Source organism: Mobula hypostoma, chromosome 26 (genome assembly GCF_963921235.1).
Source record: "Mobula hypostoma chromosome 26, sMobHyp1.1, whole genome shotgun sequence".
Lineage (NCBI taxonomy): Eukaryota > Metazoa > Chordata > Chondrichthyes > Myliobatiformes > Myliobatidae > Mobula > Mobula hypostoma.
The window spans coordinates 19,337,194-19,361,572 of record NC_086122.1 but is presented as its reverse complement, the minus strand read 5'-3'; the positions used below and the strand labels follow the sequence as shown (position 1 = coordinate 19,361,572).

Below are 24,379 nucleotides of genomic sequence, written 5' to 3'. Positions count from 1 at the left end.
GGTAGAGCAGACTTTATGGGCTCAATAGCCTAATTCTGCTCATATGTCCTATGGTTTTATAGTTTAATATTTTAATCAGGTTATCCTCAGCTATCTGTGCTCCATAGAAAATAAGTGGTCTTAGAGCAACAGTTATTATCCCACAACCATCAGGCTCTTAAACCAGGGAGGATAACTTCACTCAACTTCATTTACCCCAACAATAAACTGTTCCCACGAACTATGGGTTCATGTTTAAGGACTCTTCATGATCTCATGTTCTCAATATTTATTGCTTATTATTTTGTTTTTTTTTGTTTCGTTGTATTAACTTGAATGTCTGCAAGAAAATTAATCTCAGGGTTGTATATGGTGATATATCTGTACTTTGATAATAAATTTACTTTGAAAATTTTAATAAATTTTACTTTGAACACTGAAATACTCCATTTAGGCAATATCCTGGTGAACCGCTGTTGCATTCTTTAACTTTTGTCAAAAGCAACATGGCAACCTTTCCTTCTCTCTCAGTACTTCCATCAACAACCACCCACCTTCCAATATCATTGTACCCTTTTCAACTCCTCCCGTACCCACTGACTGGGTTACTAATGCTCCTTCTCACTAAAGGAGCAATTCATATTTGCCTTCTCTTTATAAAGTGTTTATTTGGAAATAATTGGGAAGGTGTGTGGCTCGGGTGGTCGATGGTTGGTTTGAAAAATATATAAAGGCCAACCATTCGGAGGAATTGAATTGACTTTATTTCTTAGTCCTTCACATATATGAGGACTAAAAATCTTCACATTACTTCTCCATCTAAATGTGCAAAGTGCAATCATAGTAATTTATAATAATTTATAATAAATAGAACAGTCAATGTAATATAGACTACACTCAAATCAGTGTGAGTTCATCAGTCTGATGGCCTGGTGGAAGAAGCTGTCCCGGAGCCTGTTGGTCCTGGCTTTTATGCTGCAGTACCGCTTCCCGAATAGTAGCAACTGGAATAGATTGTGTCCCCAATCTGTGGCTTGGGTCCGCAATGATCCTACGGGCCCTTTTTCCACACCTGTCCTTGTAAATGTCCTGAATCGTGGGAAGTTCACAACTACAGATGTGGTGTGATTGAGGACACACTGCAATCAACAGCGCACTGACGATGTCTCTTATGGTGACGAAACATTTGTAAGTAAATTGCCAAGGTCGGAGAGCAACCCAACATGTTTTTTTTAATCTCTCAATGCTGATTAAAGATAATCAATGTGAGATGTTGGTTCTACTTCCCTATACATTGTTGATGTCTGACTTTTTGAATATTTACACATATTCTATTCTTGTTCCAGAGTTCTTGCAACTGCATTTTTTTTTGAAGTTTTTGATCAATAATACGATTTGCTTGAAACTACATTTCATTTGAGGTCTGTGTAAATAGGCATAAGCTCTTACCTTGGTACTGAGCACTAAACCCTTTCTGCTTGTGATTACCGTCTGATGTGAAGTGAAGTCGGAGCCAGTTTTTGCTACTGATAACAGGAGAAGGTAGATTCATTCCAGTCAACCTGCAAAAAAGAAGTTCATGAAATTCAGTAAAGCTCAAGGGAAAATGTATTTGAATTTCATCCTTGGGAGTCAGCTGGTTGTTGCAACCATCTGGCATTCAAAGGCTTAAAAATATTGCATTATCTTCATATCACACACAGAGAAGTATTTTACTCCAGACAACTTAATCAAGTCAGGTACAACATTTCAAGCAAGTAAACATTACTTCACAATTACTGTGGATGTATTGTTCTTATTTCTCCTGTGAAATCTCAACCGTGCTATTTTGTTAATTAGATTTGAATATTAATTTTACAACAGCTCAGTGGAGTACAAGCAGTTTCCCCCCCCTCATTTTTTTGTCAAAGATATGGTGCCTTCAGGACAAGAAAGCAACCTATGTGATTGGAGTTGGCAGTTCAAACACAAACCAGAGATGATTAATAGTATGAAACCTTTTCTGTCTGTATAGTCTTTCAGCAAAGATAAACTTTTCAATCTAAGCTGTCCTCCCAACAATTTACCCAAAAAAATATTTTGCCAAGGACATTAATTATTATTTCAGCTGCTGGAAGCACAATGGTGAGCTATTATCATGATTTTGATCAGTTCCCACAGCATTATTTGTCCTTGCAGTCACAAATAAGGACAGATTTACATTGAGTAAATCAGGGTTCTTTGGAATGATCGCCAGTTTGATTCATAGGCACTCGAGTATATAGCTGCAGGAGAAGCATACTTATAATTTTAGAGTTAATTCATCGTATCCCATTAGCCAATATTAATGTCACTAATGCTGTCCCCACTCATTATTAATGCCACACATAACTACCAGTAATACCTGCCCCATAATCCTTTGTTGAAAAAACCTAAGCCTTCAACTTTTCACAAGGATTGACCTGGGAGATCAAGGGGAAGTTATTATGTGAGGAAAAACACTTTAATTCATAATTGGTTTTTACAATTGATTACAGTTGAAACACTCAACATCTTACACTGAATGCTTGTTGCCACCAACAAAAAAGGCAGAGGAATAGTAAAAGGCCAGGATAAATCTCTTAGGTGATTGTCATTTCACCCTTGTGACCCAATTCAGACAGAAGAAATTGGGATCTTCCTTTTCTGCTGGCCAGCAGACATCAATAGTGGAATGACTTACGACGGTTTCAATCTTGACTTTACAGGGCTTGAACTTCTTCTGCTGAATTGCTCAGAAGGCATAATTGATTGACATCAACTTACCCCATCTTCTTGAGATCAGCAACAAGAATCAGAGGTGAAAAAAAAATGAATATGTTTCCCAGAATCAAATTTGCCAATATTTTTTTCGAGCACTTCCAAGTTTGATGGTACAATGGTATAAATGCTGGTTTAGTTTATTAACCACTGAAGGGAAAATCAAATTAACTAACATTTATTCATCATTTTGATGAGCTCAAGTAACAAAGTTGCCAGCTTAGGATCTAGGCATTTTTAAAAATTTCTCTCAACTTTTGATTTTTGTTGCATGTCAGAAGAAGTTTGGAGAAGTTGGTGTCAATCAGTGGTATGTTCTGGACAGTTCAACAATAGCAATTTTAGATTATTATTAGATTATGAGGACACACAGTCCTCTTTTATTGTCATTTAGTAATGCATGCATTAAGATATGATACAATATTCCTCCAGTGTGATATCACAAAACACAGGACAGACCAAGACTGAAAAACTAACAAAAACCACATAATTATAACATATAGTTACAACAGTGCAACAATACCATAAGTTGATGTAGAACAGGCCATGGGCGCAGTAAAAAAGTTCAAAGTCTCTCGAAAGTCCCACATCTCACGCAGATGGGAGAAGGAAGAAAACTCTCTCTGCCATGCCCGACCACAGTCCGACTCTGAGTCGTCCAAAACTTCGAGCTCCGATCAGCTCTCCGAAACCAAGTACCGAGCACCATCTCTGCCGAATGCTTCAACCCCAGCCTCGGTTGCCAGCAGCAGGCAAAGCCGTGGATTTTGGGGCCTTCCCTCTGGAGATTCTCGATTGCACAGTGGCAGCAGCAGTAAGACGGGCATTTCAGAAATTTCTCCAGATGTTCCTCTGCGCTTCTCACGTCTGTCTCCATTAAATCAGAATAGTGCACAGCGTCCTACTTACAAATATGATATCATTTCACCGGAGAGCTGCGTGCACTACGTCATGCCACCATCTTCTCCTCCCACCCAATTTAAACAAAACTTAAGTTAATTAAAAAAGTACACAGGTAACACATCTAACACCAATTTACTTTGAAGCCCTTAGATTCAGTCCCACAATTCCAAAATTACAAAATCACAACATTTGAAAATAAATCAATACATTCCTAAACTTCCTTTCTCTTTGTAAAAAAACTAGGTGGCCTAATTCTCCTTTGGAGTACTCTGATCCCAGTTTCTGATTGGCATTTAAAAATGTAGGAGAATGACTCATATAATTTGCTAGCCTCTGTGCTCCCTGATCTAAGATCAAGAAATAACCAGACGAGGAGCTAAAAGGAAGAATGATAAATTCAGTGGCCAATTTATTAGGTAAAGGAGAAAACCCAGTGTGGTCTTCTGCTGCAGCAGCTCTTCCAGTTCAGGGTTTGAAGTGTTGTGCACTCAAAGATACTCTTCTTAAACCGTTGTTCAATGGGTGGTAATATGAGTTCCCATCACCTTCCTGTCAGCTTGAACCAGTCTCCTCTGACCTCTCATTAACAAGGTGCTCATTGGATGTTTCTTTTTTGTTTTTTGAACCTTTCTCTGCAAATTCTAGAGACTGTTGTGTGTGAAAATCGCAGGAGATCAGCAATTTCTGAGATAGTGAAACCGCCCCATCTGGTAGAGTCAACATCACTTAGATCACATTTCTTCCCTATTTTTACATTTGGTCTGATCAAAAACTGAACCTCTTGACTATGCCTGCATGCTTTTATGCATGGAGTTGTTTCCACATGATGGCTGAATAGATATTTTCATTAACACGCAGGTGTACAGGTGCTGCTAATAAAGTTACCACCTGATTAAACATGGCTTTTGCTTGCTGCAGTGACAGCATTTTAGCTCCATGGACTAATTGCAATTATTTAATGAAGTCAAAGATGTAATTTCCAGATGTTTCCTGTCTATAATTGGTTCTAATCTTGGCTCTCGGAGGAAATCACAACATTTTGGATGGTTTAGGAAGTACACATAAAGTTCTACCCAAAATATAGAATTTAATATAGCATACTGCAGAGTTTGCAAAAACAATTGCAATAAGGTTACAACACTTAATTTATGCCCAGATTTTATAACTCACTGAGAATGTGAAATACTGTCACAAATGCAGTGGTTATTGTCATTGACAATAGTGTTTCATATCTTTGTCTGTAGTAGTCATGTCATATTCAGTCAAATACTGCCACTGACAACCACTGTTTTCAGGTGGGGTAAAGGGGAATGCAAGTAGTAATTTGCAATATGAAGTAGATTTTTTTTAAATCTCAGTAGCTCAGTTGTGGGCCTTTTCAGTTCTTTTCCAGAACTCTGTAATAAGTCAAATGTTATTACTGAAAAAGAAACAACCCTTCAGATGAGATGTTATACCAAGGCTGCTGTTTCAGATCATTCAAATTCCATGGCACAGTTCAAAGAGGATCACATTCTTCTGAAATGAAGACAACCAATTTAAACAAAACACAACACTGCTCTTGCAGGGTTCTATCATGGCATGCACTGTCATGTCATAGAGTGGTAGAGACATAGAGAAGTACAGGAAAAAACAGGCCCTTCGGCCCATTATATCCATGCCGAATCATTTAAACTGCCTACTCCCCTCATCCTGCCCCCAGACCATAGCCCTCCATATCCCTACCATACATGTACATAACGTCTCTTAAATGTTGAAATCGAGCTTGCGTACACCATTTGCGCTACCAGCTCATTCCACACCCGTGACCCTCTAAGTGAAGAAGTTTCCCCTCATGTTCACTTTAAACTTTTCACCTTTCACCCTTAACCCATAACCTCTGGTTGTAGTCCCACCCAATCTCAGTGCAAAAAGCCTGCTTGCACTTACCTTATATATACCCTTCATTATTTTGCATACCTGTATCAAATGTCCTCTCACTTTTGAACATCCCAAGGAATGAAGTCCTAAACTATTCAATTTTTCCTTATAACCCAAGTCCTCCAAACCCAGCAACATCTTTGTAAGTTTTCATTTACATCTTTCCTGCAGGTATGTGGCCAAAACTGCATGCAATACTCCAAATTAGGCCTCACTGGTGTTTTATATAACTTCAACATAACATCCCATCTCCTATACTCAGTACTTTGATTCATGAAGGCAGATGTGCCAAGAGCTTTCTTTACAATCTATCTAACTGTGACACCACTTTCAATGAATTATGGACCAGATCCCTTTGTTTTACAGTACTCCTCAGCGCCCTACCATTCACTGTGTAAGACCTACCCTGGTTGATCCTACTGAAGTGTGGCACCTCGCACTTATCTGCATTAAATTCCATCTGTCACATTTGTAAATGTTCCAGCTAGCAGATAAATATTTAATGAAGTAATCTTTCCCTGAAATCAGGAATAATCTGGGCTAAAATCTGCATGTACTTTTCCTACTCTGGTTAATATTTAGGCTTACTTCACATATTCTGCCCATCCATTACCCTCCAGAAGCCGAGGCTGGAATGATAACATCCATAATGTTGATATTTGGGCATTATCTCCTAGTTCCCTACCGACTACAACTAATCAGCCATACCATTCTGATATAAAGCCTCTCCTCCATTGTGAACAGGCTCTTGCTGTCCTCACACTAATCTATCCTGAGCATCTCCAACACTGGTTTTTTCTTCCCTCCTGCTCTGTTGTCTTCAGGACCCTCTGCAGATCATTCCTGGATGGTCCTCCTCCTGCTTGATTGGATGAACCATAAATTCAGTCGTTTAAGCATTGGTGAAATTAAAACGATGAATGCCTGCCCTAGATACCAAGTCACACCATTGCAATGAATTTCATCTACTGAGTTGGTCATTGTGGGATCAATCAGATATTCTAAGTTGACTACGTATTGAACCTCCTTCCAAGGGAAGAACGCCTGTTTCTACTGCATGGTTACCATCGATTCAGAGCACTTATTATTGAGACCCCCAACAATCTTGCCTTTTGTCAACACCAGAGAGACCATTTGAACATTTATATGGCGGCTTCCAATCTTCAAACCTCAATTAACTTATTTTCATGCAGATCTCTGTAGCCTATATTCAGTCACTCACTCTTAATCTTACTCATTATCCGAGGCACACTTATTTCCCAACGCCTTTTATTCAAATGTCACATTCCTTCATCTCACCTATATTAGACTCAAGCCCCTTGTGCACCCACTCAGTCCCTGGGCCCCAGCATTAGATGCTGTGCCCTTTGCCAATGAACTGCCAAACACTGGAATTTTCTCTCTGCATCGAACATTCTTCTTTAAATCCCTTATTAAAATTTGTCACTTGAAACAAAATTTGGAACATCATATCTTCAGCCCTGTTTCCAATGTCTCTGACTCCAATACTGTGAATTACATGTGTAGCCTAGGGAAAAAGTACACACTCAGGACAACAAAGACTTTTTGGGGTTTTAATTCCTCTATCTGTTATAGATGTTTTAAGTGCCAGAAGAGGGTCGCGAAACAAAACGAACGAATTTACGACCAGTTCTTGGCGATACAATCTCAGTTTAACTTTCAATCCACACTCTTGTGTATGAACAGAATTGCGTATGCAGTATAAAAAATACCAGAACTAATACGGTACAAATACGGTAGTGGCAATCCTACTTGACTGGTGAGGAACTTTGCCCAAGTCACGAAATCCAGCATTGAGTTCTTCACTCATGGAAATCTAAAGCATCCACATGTAAAACATGTCAAATTACCAATCTTCTCAATCCACCAACAAGCATAAACAAATTCACATGGATATTGTCAATTAATGCTCATCTTTCCTCACCATGTCCAGCACACTCTGGGAAGAACCCAATTCCAATGCCTTACCATGTCTTTAGCAGAAAGTACTATTCCCACTATCCCGCGCGTGCGTAATGACATCACCATCTCCCTTAAAGGCACAGTCAACTATTCCAGCATTACCCGGATGCCTGCCTAAGTACACTTTTAACGATACTGAATAAGATCCGACGGTCACCTGGTTACACGTCTTTATTTTGCTGCCTTAAAAGGATGTAGCGACTTGCGAAGCATTTTGGAAACATACTGAGGTGAGGGGTAGGATTAGCAGCTATTTCAACAACTGGTTCTGCTCCCAGATTCTGACATCAGTCTGAAAATATTTACCTTCAAGGAATCTCCAGCACATTAACGATAGGTCAGACAGCAAGCACAACCAGCTCCTTCACTTTCAATCCACTAAGAGACTATTACATAGTATAAACTATTCTAGGGTATATTTAACATAAATTAGAGTTTAAACACCATTGAAGCATCAACCAACCTCTCTTCACCTTCAGTTCACACTCTTGTGCTCCTTAATTTCTTTTGGGGTAAATTGACGTGATTCACCTGCACTACCTCCCATAGTGACATTTTCTACAGACTTGCCAAAGACAAGATGAAAAGGACTCTTCTCATTTCCTTATTGGATTTATCGGCAACAGTTATTTTTTTTTCTCTTCAATTGGATCCCTTTAATTCATGATGTTAGTTGCTGCACTGAATTAGAAATAGGAATCTTTCTGCAGTTGGGTAACTAGCATGAAGCTCAAAACTGCTGTCCACTAGCTCTCGAGACAGTTGCACAGCAAAGTAGCAAAAGGGGAAATTTGATGGAGAACCTTTTATTGCTTCTGGTATCAACCATTTCTTAACTTGCATGTTAAATTAATAGCCTAATACTAACAAATTTATCTTCAACCAATCCATAGAAGAACAGGAATGTTCATTTTAAAGATTATATATTGAGCCATATTGTATTAGATCCAGCCTGCTCCTCTTGCTCAACTCCTGTGTCCTCTGTCCATGAACTCCCACCACACCCCGAACATCGATGTCACTGCTGCATTTATTACTTGTGGGTCCACGTGTTCAGACGTCTTGCGAGTCCAGTGGCTATAAACATCCTGTAAAGTGGAGGAGTCCATGAGTGGAGACTGAGTCAGGATTAGGATCCTGAACTGTTACCCTACATAAACTGCTGGGCTTTTTGATAGATTGCTTCGGCCATTGACTTTTATAATTGATGATCAGAAAGATTTAAAACCATTCCATGTAGATAAAAAAATGGGTTATGTACAAAGAATATTTTTTTAAATTTTTATGGTAGAAACTGTTTGAAATCCATAAGAAAGGCTGAAATAAAGAAAACACGACTTGGCAATCAAGGGCCAGGAGTAAAACAAAGTATTTTTTCTTCTTTACTTGGCTTAAGTTACTTTAAATGTTTTTAATTTGTGTGTGTGTGGGTGTAATAAGAAAAGACTAAAACTAATCACTTTGATGTTTAGCAGGTCCTGAAGGATTTTAAAACGTCAACTTTTACTGTAGATTTGACATCGTGGGCCATGACCTCACTGACTTTCCAATCCTTTGCATCAGTGCAGGCACCATACTGTACAACATGGGAAAGTCGCTGTGCTGCTCTGGAACTCAGCAATATTCTGACAGCCAATGGAAAACTGTGCCCTAGGAGCACAAACAGAGAAGCAACTTGCTCCGTGAACTAAATGATCGACAATCTCACTGCAGTGGAAAAGCTGGTCTGGAGACAGAAAACATGCCCCTATTTCCTCTGCCCACTCTGCTTCTTGACCACCAGAATGGAATTTAGAATTACAGTCTAGTTTCCAGCTTTCCCTTAAAAGGCCTTCCTGGGCTCTGAGTGGCCCTTTCTTCTTCCCAGCGTGTAGAACGTGATAAAGATCAGACACTTCCTTTGTGTCCTTGGGATTCAATCCATTTAACAGAGTGCTGGCTAAGCAAGTGCAATCTCTGAATGATAAATAACTCTGATAATAGCAAAATAATTGCCTTTGGGCATCAAGATCAGGGCTATACAATGCTCAGCAGAAGAACAGACAAGCATCTGTGCACTGCTGAGTAACGGTTAGAATTAGGATGTACCTGTCAGTGAAATTACATTAATAAAAGTGGCCAGTCTGTCCTCAGAAGTGAACTGTTGGAAGAAACTTAAATCCACTGCACTTACTCTCCAGCAGAAGCAACTAGTCAATCTCAAAGCAGCACTGACTGTCAAGCAAATCCATTATATCCATCTTCAAAGACATCCTGACAGAGAGGCCTAAAAGATTACATATCAAGAATTGTTTCTCTGTGCGTCACAAGGAAATACATCCACAGAGATAGATCTAAACTGACAGCAAAAAGTACCTTGCAGAGTTGCACTTTTTAAATAGAGATTACCGAATCATTTGAAAGTGCTTATTGTGGAGAGGAATAAAAAGTCATCATTTCAGGTAAAGGCCTTTCATTAAGACTGGAAATAAGGGGGCAGAAGTAGAATTCCAGTCCTGATGAAGGGTCTTGTCCTGAAACATCAACTATTCATTTCACTCCATACATGATGTCTGACTTGCTCAAACATGTTACTCAAGATTTCAGCATCTGCAGAATCTCTTGTGTTTGTGGAAGTGTGCAGTACTTTCTCCTGTCTATGATCTTATCCTTTCCATTCACTGACAAGTTCTCTACAACTCTACATCAAAGTTGCTGGTGAACGCAGCAGGCCAGGCAGCATCTATAGGAAGAGGCGCAGTCGACGTTTCAGGCGGGGCAGAAGTAGAATTGAAGTCCTGACGAAGGGTCTCGGCCTGAAACGTCGACTGCGCCTCTTCCTATAGATGCTGCCTGGCCTGCTGCGTTCACCAGCAACTTTGATGTATGTTGCTTGAATTTCCAGCATCTGCAGAATTCCTGTTGTTCTCTACAACTCTTTCTTTTTGTAATTTATTTTTTATTGAATTTCACCGTCAAACATTTCCATAAGATGTATTTCAGATACTGTACATATATATCATATAATCATATTTGTCACAAATCTCCACATAATATTTATCTGAGGTATACACTTACAGAAAGGAGAGGAAAGAAAGAACAATCGAAAGAAGAAAACTATGTACATAGCAGGGAGTGATCTTTTTTTTACAACGTATTCATTGACTTGTGAGAATAAAATCAGGCCTATGAGGTGTTATGTAGTTAAGCCATTTTTTCCAGTATGAATAAAATTGTTCCAACTTATGATTAACAGATGCTGTTATCTTCTCCATTTTGTAAATGTCCATTGTAATTTCCATCCATAATGGAATTTTCCTTCTTTCAGTTGAGTTGGTTAAGAATTGTTCTACGAGCCACGTTATTTTGAATTAAACTATTTTCTCCTTTTCTGATGTCAGAATTTCCAGTTGCAATCTTTACTTGTTTGAATCCTGGTGCCGACCCTGCCCTTGTTCACTTCTGTTGAAGGTGACCAAAATTAGCCAGGTATAACTATTTGTAAATTTACCTGACATCACTGGACTAAATGTGGTCCATCAACAACATCCCTTCCTCTGCTTCTTGCACTTCTACCTACAACAAATAGCTGAACACACCCTTGTTACTAAAGCCTAGAAGTTCAATTCAACTGCCTTTGTCACTTGCTTCCCTTCTCAACTACGCATGTTATGTTCTCACCTAAAAATCCTCCTCGCTTGGCCCTTTATTTGTATACATGTGCTTTTTTTCCACTCTTAGTTCTTGTTGAAATTCTACTTCTTCCCAGGCAGCCCTCAGGACTGAAGATAACTTGTCAGTCGTGGAGCTATGTAAACTCTGCAACAGAAGAGGACTGGTAGTTGGTTGGTTTATGAGGTTAACTTGCTCCACCACATTTTCCAGCTTTCTCTCTGAGCGCAGTGAACAATATTGAGATTCACAATACAATCCTGAATGCGCCATTCCTATGCTGAGAGTGGTCAGCAGATAGTAATCCAAGAAGCATGCGAAATTTTGAATTTTTCCATGTAGGCTTTAAGTACCTCCTGGCATCTTCTTTGTTTACCTGCTAATCCCTTTCTGAAACACTGCTCAGAATAGAATGTGTGTATCGATAGCCTTGTGTTGACCACCCATAACAACTTAGCCTATCTAACACTACCAACTGGCTAAGTCCAGCTGGAGCTTCAATACTGGGAATGTTGGGAGAAAACGTTGCCATTAATTCATCTGGATGCAAAGCTATTTACAGTTCCAGGGATCCGTGCTCAATTCGAAATACTTGTGCTATCTGTGTGAAATTTGCACATTTTTCCTGAAACTGATTATTTTCTTCTGCATGCTCTGTTTTCTTCCCACATCCCAAGGATTTGTTGGCTGTCAACATAACTGACAATTGTAAACTTGTCCCTCGTGTAGGTGGATGCGAGAAGGGTGGTTGAATCACATCTGTGAGAATAGGTTACAAGGATATGATTGGGAATTTGAGAGCTATTACACCCTAAGCAGTCTAAGAATTAGTTATAGAACCTATAAAGATTTTGAAAACACTGTGCTGGTACTATTTTCCCAATGCCTTGAGATGTCTGCTGCAGGTAATCCAAATTCCAGAAGTAAGTGATAACTTTTGCCAAAAAAAAGAGTCATGAGTTTTGTGTCAGGTCCAAGATCTTTGTAGGTGGATGTATATCATAGATGGATGTGACCCCAGCTCCACAGCAGAGTGCTGAACTCTTGCTTTCCCTCTAAAATATCGTAACAAGCATTACACTTTAGCTGCAGTTAAATAAACGCCAGCTCAGTCAGTGATTTCCTCATCCCATGACTAATTACATAAAATCTACAGGAATCATTACTGCATTATGTTAGTCTGCAATATTATGTTGTTTTGGTCTTAAAACAAAGTTGAATGGGATAGCAATACAAGAGTGTCAAGAACGACAAAATAAGGCAGCAATCCAGATACAAATACATTTCATTAATCTCGGCGATAATTTGCTGGTGGGATATGTATGCTGCCAACAGATCAATATTTACTGTCCACATTTGATTCCCTATTAATAGAACAGAGAGTCAACAATGTCTATACCACTAGACAAATCCAACAAAGATCCAGCAGACTCCTTCAGAGGCTCTGATTAGCTCACTGACAAAATGCAGGATTTTATCCCTGCCTCAACAAATCATCGTCGTTATGTGTCGTGTCATATGACGTGGGTGATCACAGTCTATGACCATGATTGTTCTTGGCAAATTTTTCTTCAGAAGTCATTTGCCATTACTTTCTTCTGGGCATTGTATTTAAAAGGTGGACAACCCTACCCATTATCAATACTCTTCAGAGGTTTTTTGCCTGGTGTCAGTGTTCTATGAAATGCAGTAACTGCTCATACGACCATTCACAACTTTCTCCCGTGGTTTCACATGACCCTCATCAGGAGGCTAACCTGCCCAAGGGTGACCTGCAGACTAGCAGAGGGAGGGAGTGCCTTACACCTCCTTTGGTAGAGATGTATCTTCACCCCATCACCTCAACAAATGCATAGAAGAAATGTCAATTGCAGTAGCTCTTCCTTCCAAAAGAAACAATTTCACTTATGTGGACTTCTTTTATTGGCTACAGAGTATCTTTGTGTCTATAGGTGTCAGTACCATGAAGACTCTCAATGACATACCTAATGTCTGAAGCTGGACAACCAGATGATGGAAATATTTGTGTCTTCTGGCATCAAGATCACAATTCTTAAATCATTCAAAAGTTTTCTAATGTTAGAGGATGGAATTTACTTTGCACTTCTTACATTTCAAGACTAAGTAAGATTTATGATGCCTGAGTGATGAACTCTATATTACTCAGTCAAACAAAATTAAATATTATGCTGCCCTCAGTATAATTAACAATTTCTATCATGTGATATATCACTTCAAATGCCAAGTACACTCAGGATTATTTTCATCAGTCAGGTTATAAAAATACCATTCCATTGGCTTCTTTTCTGCATTCTTTCTTCTTTTAAGTGGTGTTTCTATTTGAATGAACATTTCACATTCCAGTGCATTTGGCTAATCAAATTTACAGCAGGCACACATCACTTATAGCACAAGTAAAATTACATCAGTAACACCTCACAAAGAATGCTCTTTCTATACACACTCTAGAATAATGGATGATGAACCATAGATAATAACAATCAATAAAACTCTTGCAAAATGAAGCTGAATAATTATTTGATTCAGAAGGTAATTAAATCATATTGTTACGTATATAATGATATGATCAAAATGCCTGATATGCTTTTCCATCTTACTCTTTGCTTACAACTCCGTGTATTCTATTTGTTTTTCTGACACTTCTATTAAAAATGTAATAATAATAATGCACATATTTGTACCATACATGGAAATGACTCGCTTAAACAGACCACCTGGCTTTCATGGTTTTTGAGAGACTGAATGCACAACTATGTGATGTATATAAGTTTCAAATTGTTATTCATTCATCTGCATGACAGGTATTTACTCACATCACTTTTCTGTGTTCAGCACACTTGCCAACTCACCTGCTTAATGATGAATGCTTAAGAAAGTAAAGTAAATGGGACCAATTGGTGAATGAACAACAGATGGATGGTTAGTTAGAAGAGTGATTTGTTAGTTTGCTTGACCAAACATCTGGTTGTCGCACAATGTGTATTGTTGAACTGCTTGTGTTTGTTGGTCAAATTACTCAAGGGTATTTTTAGCCAGGTTTGAGGAAACTTTATTTTTCTTCAAGTGAGGTTCAGAGGTAAAGAGCTCATCCATGTTGGGCTACCCCAGATTAGAAACATTAAAGAACTGCACAGAATTTCTTTTATGGTCAGGCACCAGTTTGCTATTAATCAAAGTTCTTCATGGTTGACGACAGCTTCGAGCTGAAATGGAAGTTACTCAGACTTGCACTGATCTGGCCACTTCAGGACAGCCAGCCAGAGAGGGAAAGCAGCCCACCATTCAGGCTGTTCGTATCACAGGAGAGGTTTAATTACCAACTCAGATAACCTGTGCTTCACCTGCTATATACATTAATGAAAGTTTGCATTAGACTCTTATCTAATGCATGTCAACAAACACACTCAAAAACTTCTATAGTTGTACCGTAGAGAGCATTCTGACAGGCTGCATCACTGTCTGGTATGGAGGGGCTACTGTACAGGACTGAAAGAAGCTGCAGAAGGTTGTAAATCTAGTCAGCTCCATCTTGGGGACTAGCCTACAAAGTACCCAGGACATCTTTAGGGAGCGGTGTCTCAGAAAGACAGCGTCCATTATTAAGGACCTCCAGCACCCAGTGCATGCCCTTTTCTCACTGTTACCATCAGGTAGGAGGTACAGAAGCCTGAAGGCACACACTCAGCAATTCAGGAACAGATTCTTCCCCTTTGCCATTCGATTCCTAAATGGACGTTAAAGCTTTGGACACTACCTCACTTTTTTTAACATACAGTATTTCTGTTTTTGCGCATCTTTAAATCTATTCAATACACATAATTGGTTTATTTGTCTATTTATTATTATGTTTTATTTTTTTTTCTCTCTCTCTCTCCCTGTTAGATTATGTATTGCATTGAAATGCTGCTAAGTTAACAAATTTCATGTCACATGCTCGTGATAGTAAGCCTGATTCTGATTCTGAAATAAATACCCAACAATGAATTCCCTAGGAATTTGAGCCAAAAACACAAAGCCACAGGTGGATTTCACAGTCAATAACAATTTGTGGTACTAGCTCTCCTTCCAGGAGGGTTCAAATGTTTCCATTCAATTGGAGGTGTTATCCTTAACAGAGGACTTGCTGGCTGCCATGGAAATATTCTAATCAAACCATTTTTCAACAAGAATTGAGAAAGCAGTTTTGGCACTGAGACGTTTCTTGTAGCATGAATGTCTGGAAGTAATGATTTTGAAAGAAACAGGGACAATACCAAGGAAGGGAGAGTCAATTATGATATCTCCAGTTGAAGGGAGATGTGGAAGATGATAAACCACCGTTTATTATTCATGGAAGCGGATGGTGAGATATATCCATGACCCAAGTGTTCAGATGACAGGGGTAAGGGAAAAGCGATGTCTGGGGTAAGAGATGACCAGTATCAAGGGGGAGCAAATGGGAAGGCTGAACAACTGATTTCAATATTCGTCGCAAAGCTGTTGTGAAATTTCTTCCACTTGCTGTTGAGGTACTTATGGAGGAGATTAACTTGGAGGAAGTTAAGTAATCTATTTGCAGAGAAGAAAAGTTTTGAAGATTATTCTTCCTCTGTCCAGAATAAGACTGGAGAACAAGACAGTTTGATCATTATAATCTTAAAATGTTGGATAAAATCGAATTAAAATCTGATGGATGACAAATCCATGCATAAATACTTTCAAGTCAGCATTTCCAGATATTTAGGGAACAATTACAGCAGCCCAAACATGCTACATCTTTGGGGGCAACAAAAATTGTTCCATTGAGAAAGGCTTTAAAGGGGGGCAATGAGCAAATTAGTAATAATAATTCCATTTACTCTTTCAGGTTGGAACAAAATAACACAGGAACTTTGATATTTGTTCTTAAAACCTCCAAAGAACTTGAAAAAAATGTGTGACAGGCTTACTGTGCATTGCATTTTAGAGAGGATCGTATATTTTGGCAATGTTACATACACCAATTATATGGGATGAAAGGATTGAAGTAAAATTCGGGGGCATACGAATGATGCTTCTCAGCATAATCAAAAGAAAGCTGTCAACAGAATGCGCACATGAAACACCAAAGCAGCTTAACAAGGGAGTTTTATCTGACAGAATTTGTGAGAATCAAGAGTAAAAGGCAATCAATTAATTTAGAGTTTTTTTTTCCCCCCTCTGCATAGGTTCATCCTATTGTCTCAGCAAATTCACCAGGCAGGATGTCAAGTCTTAAAGGTGAAGAATGCCTAAATAAAAGACAAACATCCTTGGTCAGCTCTTTGTATGTGTGTAAGTACCCACATGCATAAAGGCAGCTAAACACAGAAGTCTACTTCTGAAATTCAGACTCAATATCTTCAATGATATTACATTTCCAAATTATAGTCCATTGCACTGATACCACTAGTTTTACCAGGTTTGGTGCTAGGATGAATTTTTAGCCATTGGGTTCCAACTCAGCCTTGTGCCAAATTTGCTTAAGAGTATGGGGTCTGTGTTTGGATTGCTATGATTACACCAGTGGATTTCAGAAGGTAAAGGAAGTAAAGTGAAGGAGTAAAGGAAAACTCACAGGAGTACGTTCAGCCAGAGACTCATTCCACCGAGATGCAACACAGAGCGACATAGGAAGTCATTCCTGCCTGTGGCCATCAAACTTTACAATTCCTCCCTTGGAGGATCAGACACCCTGAGCCAATAGGCTGGTCTTGGACTTAATTCCTGGTATAATTTACATATTACTATTTAATTATTTATGGTTTTATTACTATTTAATTATTTATGGTGCAACTGTAACAAAAACCAATTTCCCCCGGGATCAATAAAGTATGACTATGACTATGAATTGGATCAATATAGCATTACTTGTCATCTAAGAGTGTCATAAAACAGATTACAACTGTTAGAGTGATTTTTGGGTTTAGCATATTTACATTTAGCAAATGACTTCAGTAACCAGTCTTCACATTTGACTATGTATTGTGGATTTAATTTGTAGTGCAGCTCTGAACAATGGGTTCTTAAAAACCATGAATCCCAGACCAGACAATGCTGATTAAAATTCATTTGGATGTCTCTCATGTGGGTGCAAGTCGGGAGGTCTGAAGTTTGTGTGTAGTTTCAAAGAAAGCACTGTCGATACATTGTAAATATGGATAGTCTTTTAATGTTTAGCACATATCGAGTCCCATGTTGGTCCAGCAAGACCTTTCAAGGGAAAGCGTCTCCATATGATGCCTGCCATACCTTGTTTTGTCAAATAAAGAAGCTGCTTCATAACTACCAGTACTTTTCTCCGGTGACTTCACTTAACGTAACAACATTTTGTGGCAGGGGTGGGATACCTTCATGTGACCCATTGTGTGGCTTAGCAATCTAAGTGGATGAGTATTCTTAAAATTAGCACAAACACATGGATCTGTTCAGGTCAGTGGAACACGGGAACATGAGGTATCATGAACATGGAGAGCAGAACTGGTAGATATAAAAGTACTGTGTGCGCACTCATGTGTGTTTATGTATGAGACAAAAATTTGTGGGATAATTTGGTGGGACAGAACCACCAGTTGTGAAGTGTTGTTACTGGAGATTCGGGATGCCATGGGGGTGAGAGGGGTGGAGTGACTTGTACACCTATTCTGTGTACACCAAGAGATACTCAAAGAGACTATGTCAACTGTTCATTTGCCTATATGGCCAGTAAAGAGGCCCAAAAGATCATATTGGTTAACAAAAGAGTAAACCACCCTGAACAAGACCGTGCCAATATTACATCTCATTGTGGCGAGTCCTGCAATAATCCTGAATGGCCTGTCTCCAAAATATAAAGGTTTTTCAGTCCTGGATATTGCTAATAGATTTTGGAGACTCCCCTTAGCACTTGAGTCCCATAACCGATTTGCCTTCATCCTGGTTGGGCAGCAGTGTACATGGGGAAGACTCTCCCAGGGATTCCGCAATAGTCCAGCCACTATTCTTAAGGTCATGGCACAGACTTTGGAAAAGCTCAGTCTAATGCCCTACTAGTCGACCAGCTTACAATATGTAAATGACCAACTCATTGCTTTGGAAGGTGAAGCAGATCATTTAGGGGTGACAGCCAGAGTTTTAGAGATACTGCGAAATGAGGGGTTAAAAATCCATCCACACAAAGCTCAAATGGGAAAAGAAATCATACAGTACCTAGGTTATAACATTCACCAGGGACGAAGGACATATCAGATGACAGACTTTTGGCAATCAGCTTCATGACCCGCCCAGTAAACTTAAGGGGAGAGAGGAAGATAATGGGTCGATTCAATTACTGCCACAATTCCACACCAGGGTTCTCAGCACTAGTGGCCCTGATACAGGTCTTGCTTAAAGAGGGAAGCCCCCTCTGGAGGAAATAAGATGGGGACCAGATAAGAAAAAGGCTTTTACTGATACCAAGAAAGCCCTGGTCTCTGTACCCACGCTACAATTACCTGGTGCAGCTCGTCCTTCTGACATTGCAGCAATGGGGGGGGGGGGTACCACAATGCAGTAGTGGTGCAGGACCGTGGCAACTCAAGAAGGCCAGTAGCATATTATTCAAGGAAACAGACACCCGTTGCAGTCTGACTTCCCCGCCACGTAGCAGCTTTAGACTGTGCTGGTTGGGCAATGCGAGTAAGTGAACCAGTTGTAATGATGGGACGACTCATACTACACTCACCCCATACCATTGTAGAGCTCCTGAATACGGGGAGGCTGAGAGCAGCCACTGACAGCAAGAGGGCAGGTATTCAGCACGGGCACCTATTACAACTGCTGGAAGCAGTGAGTCTGCTGGCTGAGGTGGCAGTAATTAAAGTAAAAGCTCAACCGAAAGGGGAGAGTAAGGAGCAGAAAGGAAATGAGTGGGCGGACATCAGTGCAAAGAAGGCAGCAGAGGAACAAAAGGCAACTGAAACTGCAGGTGTGCAGGAAGAAACGACAGAAGCCAGTTTAGAAAAATTACATGAAGAGGTGGAGGCAGAAGAGAGGGAGACATGGAGGAAAAAGGGAGCAAGGGAGAGAGCAGATGGGAGCTGGACTCATGAAGAGGAAGGAGTCATGGTGGCACCGCCCTGTATTAGACAGATACTGCTGAAGTTATGTCATGGGGTGATGCATCAGGCAAGGCAGAACATGATCACAGCCCTCTGATAGGACTGGTGGAGGCCAGGGATGGGCAGGGCCATTGAGAAATTCTGCCACCATTGTTTCATTGGTGCCCAGCATAACCCTGGTGAAAGCAGAAAGATACAGATGGCAAATCAGCCACGTCCGAGGGGACCCTGGGAAAATATCCGGGTGGACTTCACACAGCCCCTGTCAAAAAGCAGTGGGGGGGGGTGTGGAATGCTACTGTCTAGTAATTATGGATCGCTTCACCCAGTGGGTAGAGGCTATCCCAACAAGGGACTGTACCGGCAGCACCGCTCAACGGATTTTAGTTCAGGAAATCCCAGTTCAGGTGGACTCAGATCTGGGAGCACCTTTCACAGGGAAAGCATTGAAGGAAAGGCGCAGACTGCTAGGGATTCGACAACGGTTCCATCCACACTACCACCGTCACCATACGACTCACATTCTTGTTGGTCCCACAGACGGAGTGCACTGGGGGAACAAGTGTACCCGGTAACCGTGTAATTACAGAGAATCTAAAAGATGAACACTGGCCGTCCAAACCAGACCTGACCACAATTGACGAAAACACATACACACGAAATGTGAAGGCAAAAGAGAGTGAGCGCGTGACAAAAAAACCTGTGAATAGCATGCTAAAGTGTGATTTTTTTAAAACAATATTTTTATTGAATTTTACATATATTTCACATAATAATTAAACTAAATAGTGAAACGTCCTCATGTTTTTCACAATTATCAGAGGAAAATAAATATAACATTTCATATACTTCACATATTTAACAGAGAAATAAAATAAAAACACATGAAAAACAAAACCGTAGAAGCACTCAGCAACACTCAGCTACTTCAAAATGACTGTGCACCTTGATGTCCAAGAAACTCCAGTAAAGGTTTCCACACATTTTCAAATTCTCCTGCCCTTCTCCTGGTTATGTAAGTCAGTCTCTGCAATAAAGGATGCCATCTCCTTCACCCATACATGTATCGAAGGTATATCCAATTTTCTCCAAGATAAAGCTATCATCCTCCTGGCCTGCAGGAGTCCAAAGTCAATTAAAATTGACTGTTTTGAACCAACAGTAAAATTGTGATGGTACTCTGTAATGAAGGCTGGTTGTGGAAAGAAGGTGATTAGATGAATAGCATAAAATAGAAAAGATATTGGGGAAAATAGCTGGGGAGGGATTTAAGTTAGAGATAACAGGTTCCATAGCATGGCAGACTTAGAAAGATTGCACATGGTATCTGAAGGCAGTCCTGAATGGGGAGTGAATACAAATGAGTTGGGCCCTTTCAGCAGTTGGACCAGCGGTCCACTGGACAGTTCAGAAGGGGATGCCACTGGGGAGGGGTCCTTGTAGTCATTCAAATAGAGAACAACCCAACCCCTTCCTGTACATAGATGAGAGGGCCTGTGAGCCTGATGCACTTACATTGCTGGTGCCCCTGGAAAGAAAGAGTTGTAGCAACCAAAGAATGAAGGGGTGAAGATGAGGAATGTGATTAAGTTGCAGTCGGCCAGCAGGGGAAGAGCCTGCGGGCATATGAATGAAGCTGCATTTTGAAAGACCACTGTTCCAATTTCTGGAACAATGTCTCCATTTATCATTTTGTAGTTAGTGATTACAGATGATAGGGTAGATGTAGATGCACATAAAATAATTGGGGGGGGGGGAATAGATTTATGCTGCCCTAATTGAGTAGATCTCCCTTCAGGTTGTCCTCTCCTGGTACAAATTTATTTTTTGTCAAGGAGGGCATGTTAGAGCAATATTTTGGTTTAGTACAGTTCCATTTAGCAAATCACTTTGGCTACCAGTCTTCACATCTTAATATGTGTTGTGGATTTAATTTGGAGTGCAGCTCTGAACAATGCTAACGGCAATTCATTCGGATGTCTGTGCTGTGCGTGCGAACCAGGAGGTGATGAAGTTTGTGTGTAGTTTCAAAGAAAGCATTGTTGATACATTATAAATATGGATTTCTTCTTTGATGATTAGCACGTAAAATATCGAGCCCCATGTTGGACCAGCGAGACCTCTTGACTGAAAACGACTCTATATTATGCCTACTGTACCTTGTGTTGTCAAATAAAGAAGCTGCTTTGTAACTACCCCAGCACTTTTTCCGGTGACATCAAAAACTAAGGAATTATAGTGTAGGATATACATCTTCTCAAAGCCATAAACCTTGCACTCTTCTCAGAAATGAGCAATATCTTAAAAAGATACCCATCTGATAGGTAAAACTGCAAGTGAATTGCAACATACATCAAAGTTGCTGGTGAACGCAGCAGGCCAAGCAGCATCTATAGGAAGAGGCGCAGTCGACGTTTCAGGCCGAGACCCTTCTGTTTTCAAATGAAGATGATATGCAAGGGATCTGACTAAAATGTTTATTCAAGGTTAAGGTTACGTTTCCTTTTGGAAAGACTGTTAGGGATTTTTATTCTAGAATTGGGAATCCTGCAGTTGACCTGAGCATAGCTGCAGAGGAAACAAATTCTTGCATTTTATATCTCTTATGTTTAACTCCTGTGATTTAGAAGTTTAATTAGATTGTTGTTACAAAACTACTTATTCACACATCAATTATACTTAGCAGAGCCTATTAGCATCTTGATGAGATTACTGCTTTGAAATCTCATAGGTCCCTACTATTCTTAACAAACATGTCATTATATGAGTCAATATCAACATTCTTAGATACTAACTCTCTCCACAACATAGAAGCTGAAGAATCAAAGTTGTCCAAAGAAGTTTTGCACCAAATTATCTCCAGTATCCACACCTGAGTTCTAACAGCTAAAAGAGTTACTTTCAATTGTCCCAGACAGGCATCCACCAGAAAAACACACTTGTCCTGCCTTGCTGAATCTCTCTTCCAGAAATTGGCTGGCCTTGAATTTGGCTCTGTTCCGGATCTTTCAACAACCATTTTGGTTTCCACTTACCAGTCAACCGAGAAAATTCTTTATTTCACTAAAAACCTCTTTATAAATCTCCTGATTAAATATGACTGCACTACTTTCCCGAAATACACACAAAATGCTGGAGGAACTCAACAGGTCAGGCAGCATCTCTGGAAAGGTATGAAGAGTCAAGGTTTTGGACTGAGACCTTTCTGTCTGACCTGCTGAATTCCTCCAGCATTTTGTATGTGTCACTGTGGATTTCCAGCAGCTGCAGAATCTCTTGTGTTCCCTAAAATAATCTCCTGATGTCCAACAAAATCAAACTGCCAATCTATCTCCATCTTGAATACACTCAGCCAACAAGTCTCTATAGCCATCTTGGACAGAGAGTTCTGAAGATTCACTGCTCTCTAGTTGCTGAAACATTTACTTCCATCTGACATGAATGCTTAACCTTATCTGGTGACTGTGACCTTCATTCTAGGCAGCCCAACTGAGAGAAAAAGCATTTGTGAATTCTGGCAAGCTCCATAAGAATTTTGCATATTGTAATGGCATCATCTCTCACTGTTGTAAACTCAAGAGAATATAAACCCCATCTGCTTGATCTCTCTTCCAGCAACCAACCCACTACCCCTGGAATCAATTCAGTGAACCTTTGCTACACTCACTCAATCATAGATATGTATCAACGTCCTTAATTTAAAATGTTTACCTGTCCACTTATTGTGTGTGCAAGCTAATTAGAATCGGGACCATACCAAAATCTGCCCCTACCTTTTTTCACTTAATTATTGTGTAATAATTGCTTTCACTTTATAATTGCTGATTTTTTAAAAAATCCATATGAAATACTGTTCTTCAACTCTCCTGGGATACTTGGAAAGAACAGCTGTAGAAATAGGCTTTTCAATTAGCTGATTCAGCGGACCTTTATATACTGTATCAGGTACAATGATTGAAATGGCAGTTTAATGTCCTTTCCTGCAGGTTACACTCCTTAATAACAGGCAGATTGCAACTGCATTGGCTCACTTAGATCCATTTGCCCTCGGCAATATCTTCTTCTGACAGAATAGTATTCTGCTACTCTAGCTATAAATATTTTGTGTAACTACAATGGATATTTTACATGGATATTTTACAATTTTACAAATAAATCTAATCTGCTCACATAGAAACATATGACCAGTAAATCACGTCATAAACTTAATACCTTAAATTTGCAATGCATTAATAAATTATTAGCATTTCGCCATTTAAATTTGTAAATCAAGTTGATGGAGTTAACTTAATTCACCCTACTAGCATTTAGCACTTAGCACTGATAATGGTGTGACTTAATCTTGCTATGAAAACACAAATTTCAGATCCTTTGAATGGGTAAATCTAAACACCTCCTTCATACCTTAACTGACTGAACTTTGCCTCCTTCTTGACCTCAGAGTGCCTGGTTCTATGGGATTGTTTGGTTGGTGATTGGGAATTGTTCAGATGCTGAAATTTGGATAAATCTGCTGCAAAGCTAACAGAACTGATGGAGTCCCCACATGGACATGAATCAACAAACACAGACTTGAGTTCAGTCTGCGGTCACCAGGTTACAAGTAAATGTAACTCTATATCAAGTTCCTTTAGTTGACCATGGATCAACTTGAGACATCCCATTGAGTCTGCAATAAAAATTCAAATTTGTTCTACAATTAGTGGGCCTCTAAATGCATCTTGAAGGAAAAGCCCTCAACAATGCATGCTATATAAACATGGAAAATAGGAAAATGAGTAGGCCACTTTGCCTTTCGAGCCTGCGGCACCATTTGATAATATTGTGGCTGATCTTCAGTAAAAGGGTAGCAATTATAAACACAAGGCGCTCTGCAGATACCGGTAATCTTCATTAACACACGCAAAATGCTGAAGGAATTCAGCAGGTCAGGCAGCACTGATGCAGGAAAATAAACAGTCAATGTTTCGGACTGACACCCTTTATCAGGACTCAGAGCCCTGATAAATAGTTGACAGTTTAGGCTAAGATTCTTCATCAGGACGTATGGAGATTGGGAACGAAATCCT

General features: G+C 39.7%; 1 protein-coding gene across 1 annotated transcript in view; it reads right to left on the bottom strand.

Annotated features, from left to right (window-relative positions):
* Positions 1-24,379, bottom strand: part of csmd2 (CUB and Sushi multiple domains 2) — a 2,031,293-nt gene that overhangs the window by 689,699 nt on the left and 1,317,215 nt on the right. The window contains exon 6 of the mRNA XM_063033882.1: positions 1,429-1,541. Within this exon, the coding sequence (XP_062889952.1) occupies positions 1,429-1,541 (113 nt within the window). The remainder of the gene's footprint in view (positions 1-1,428; positions 1,542-24,379) is intronic.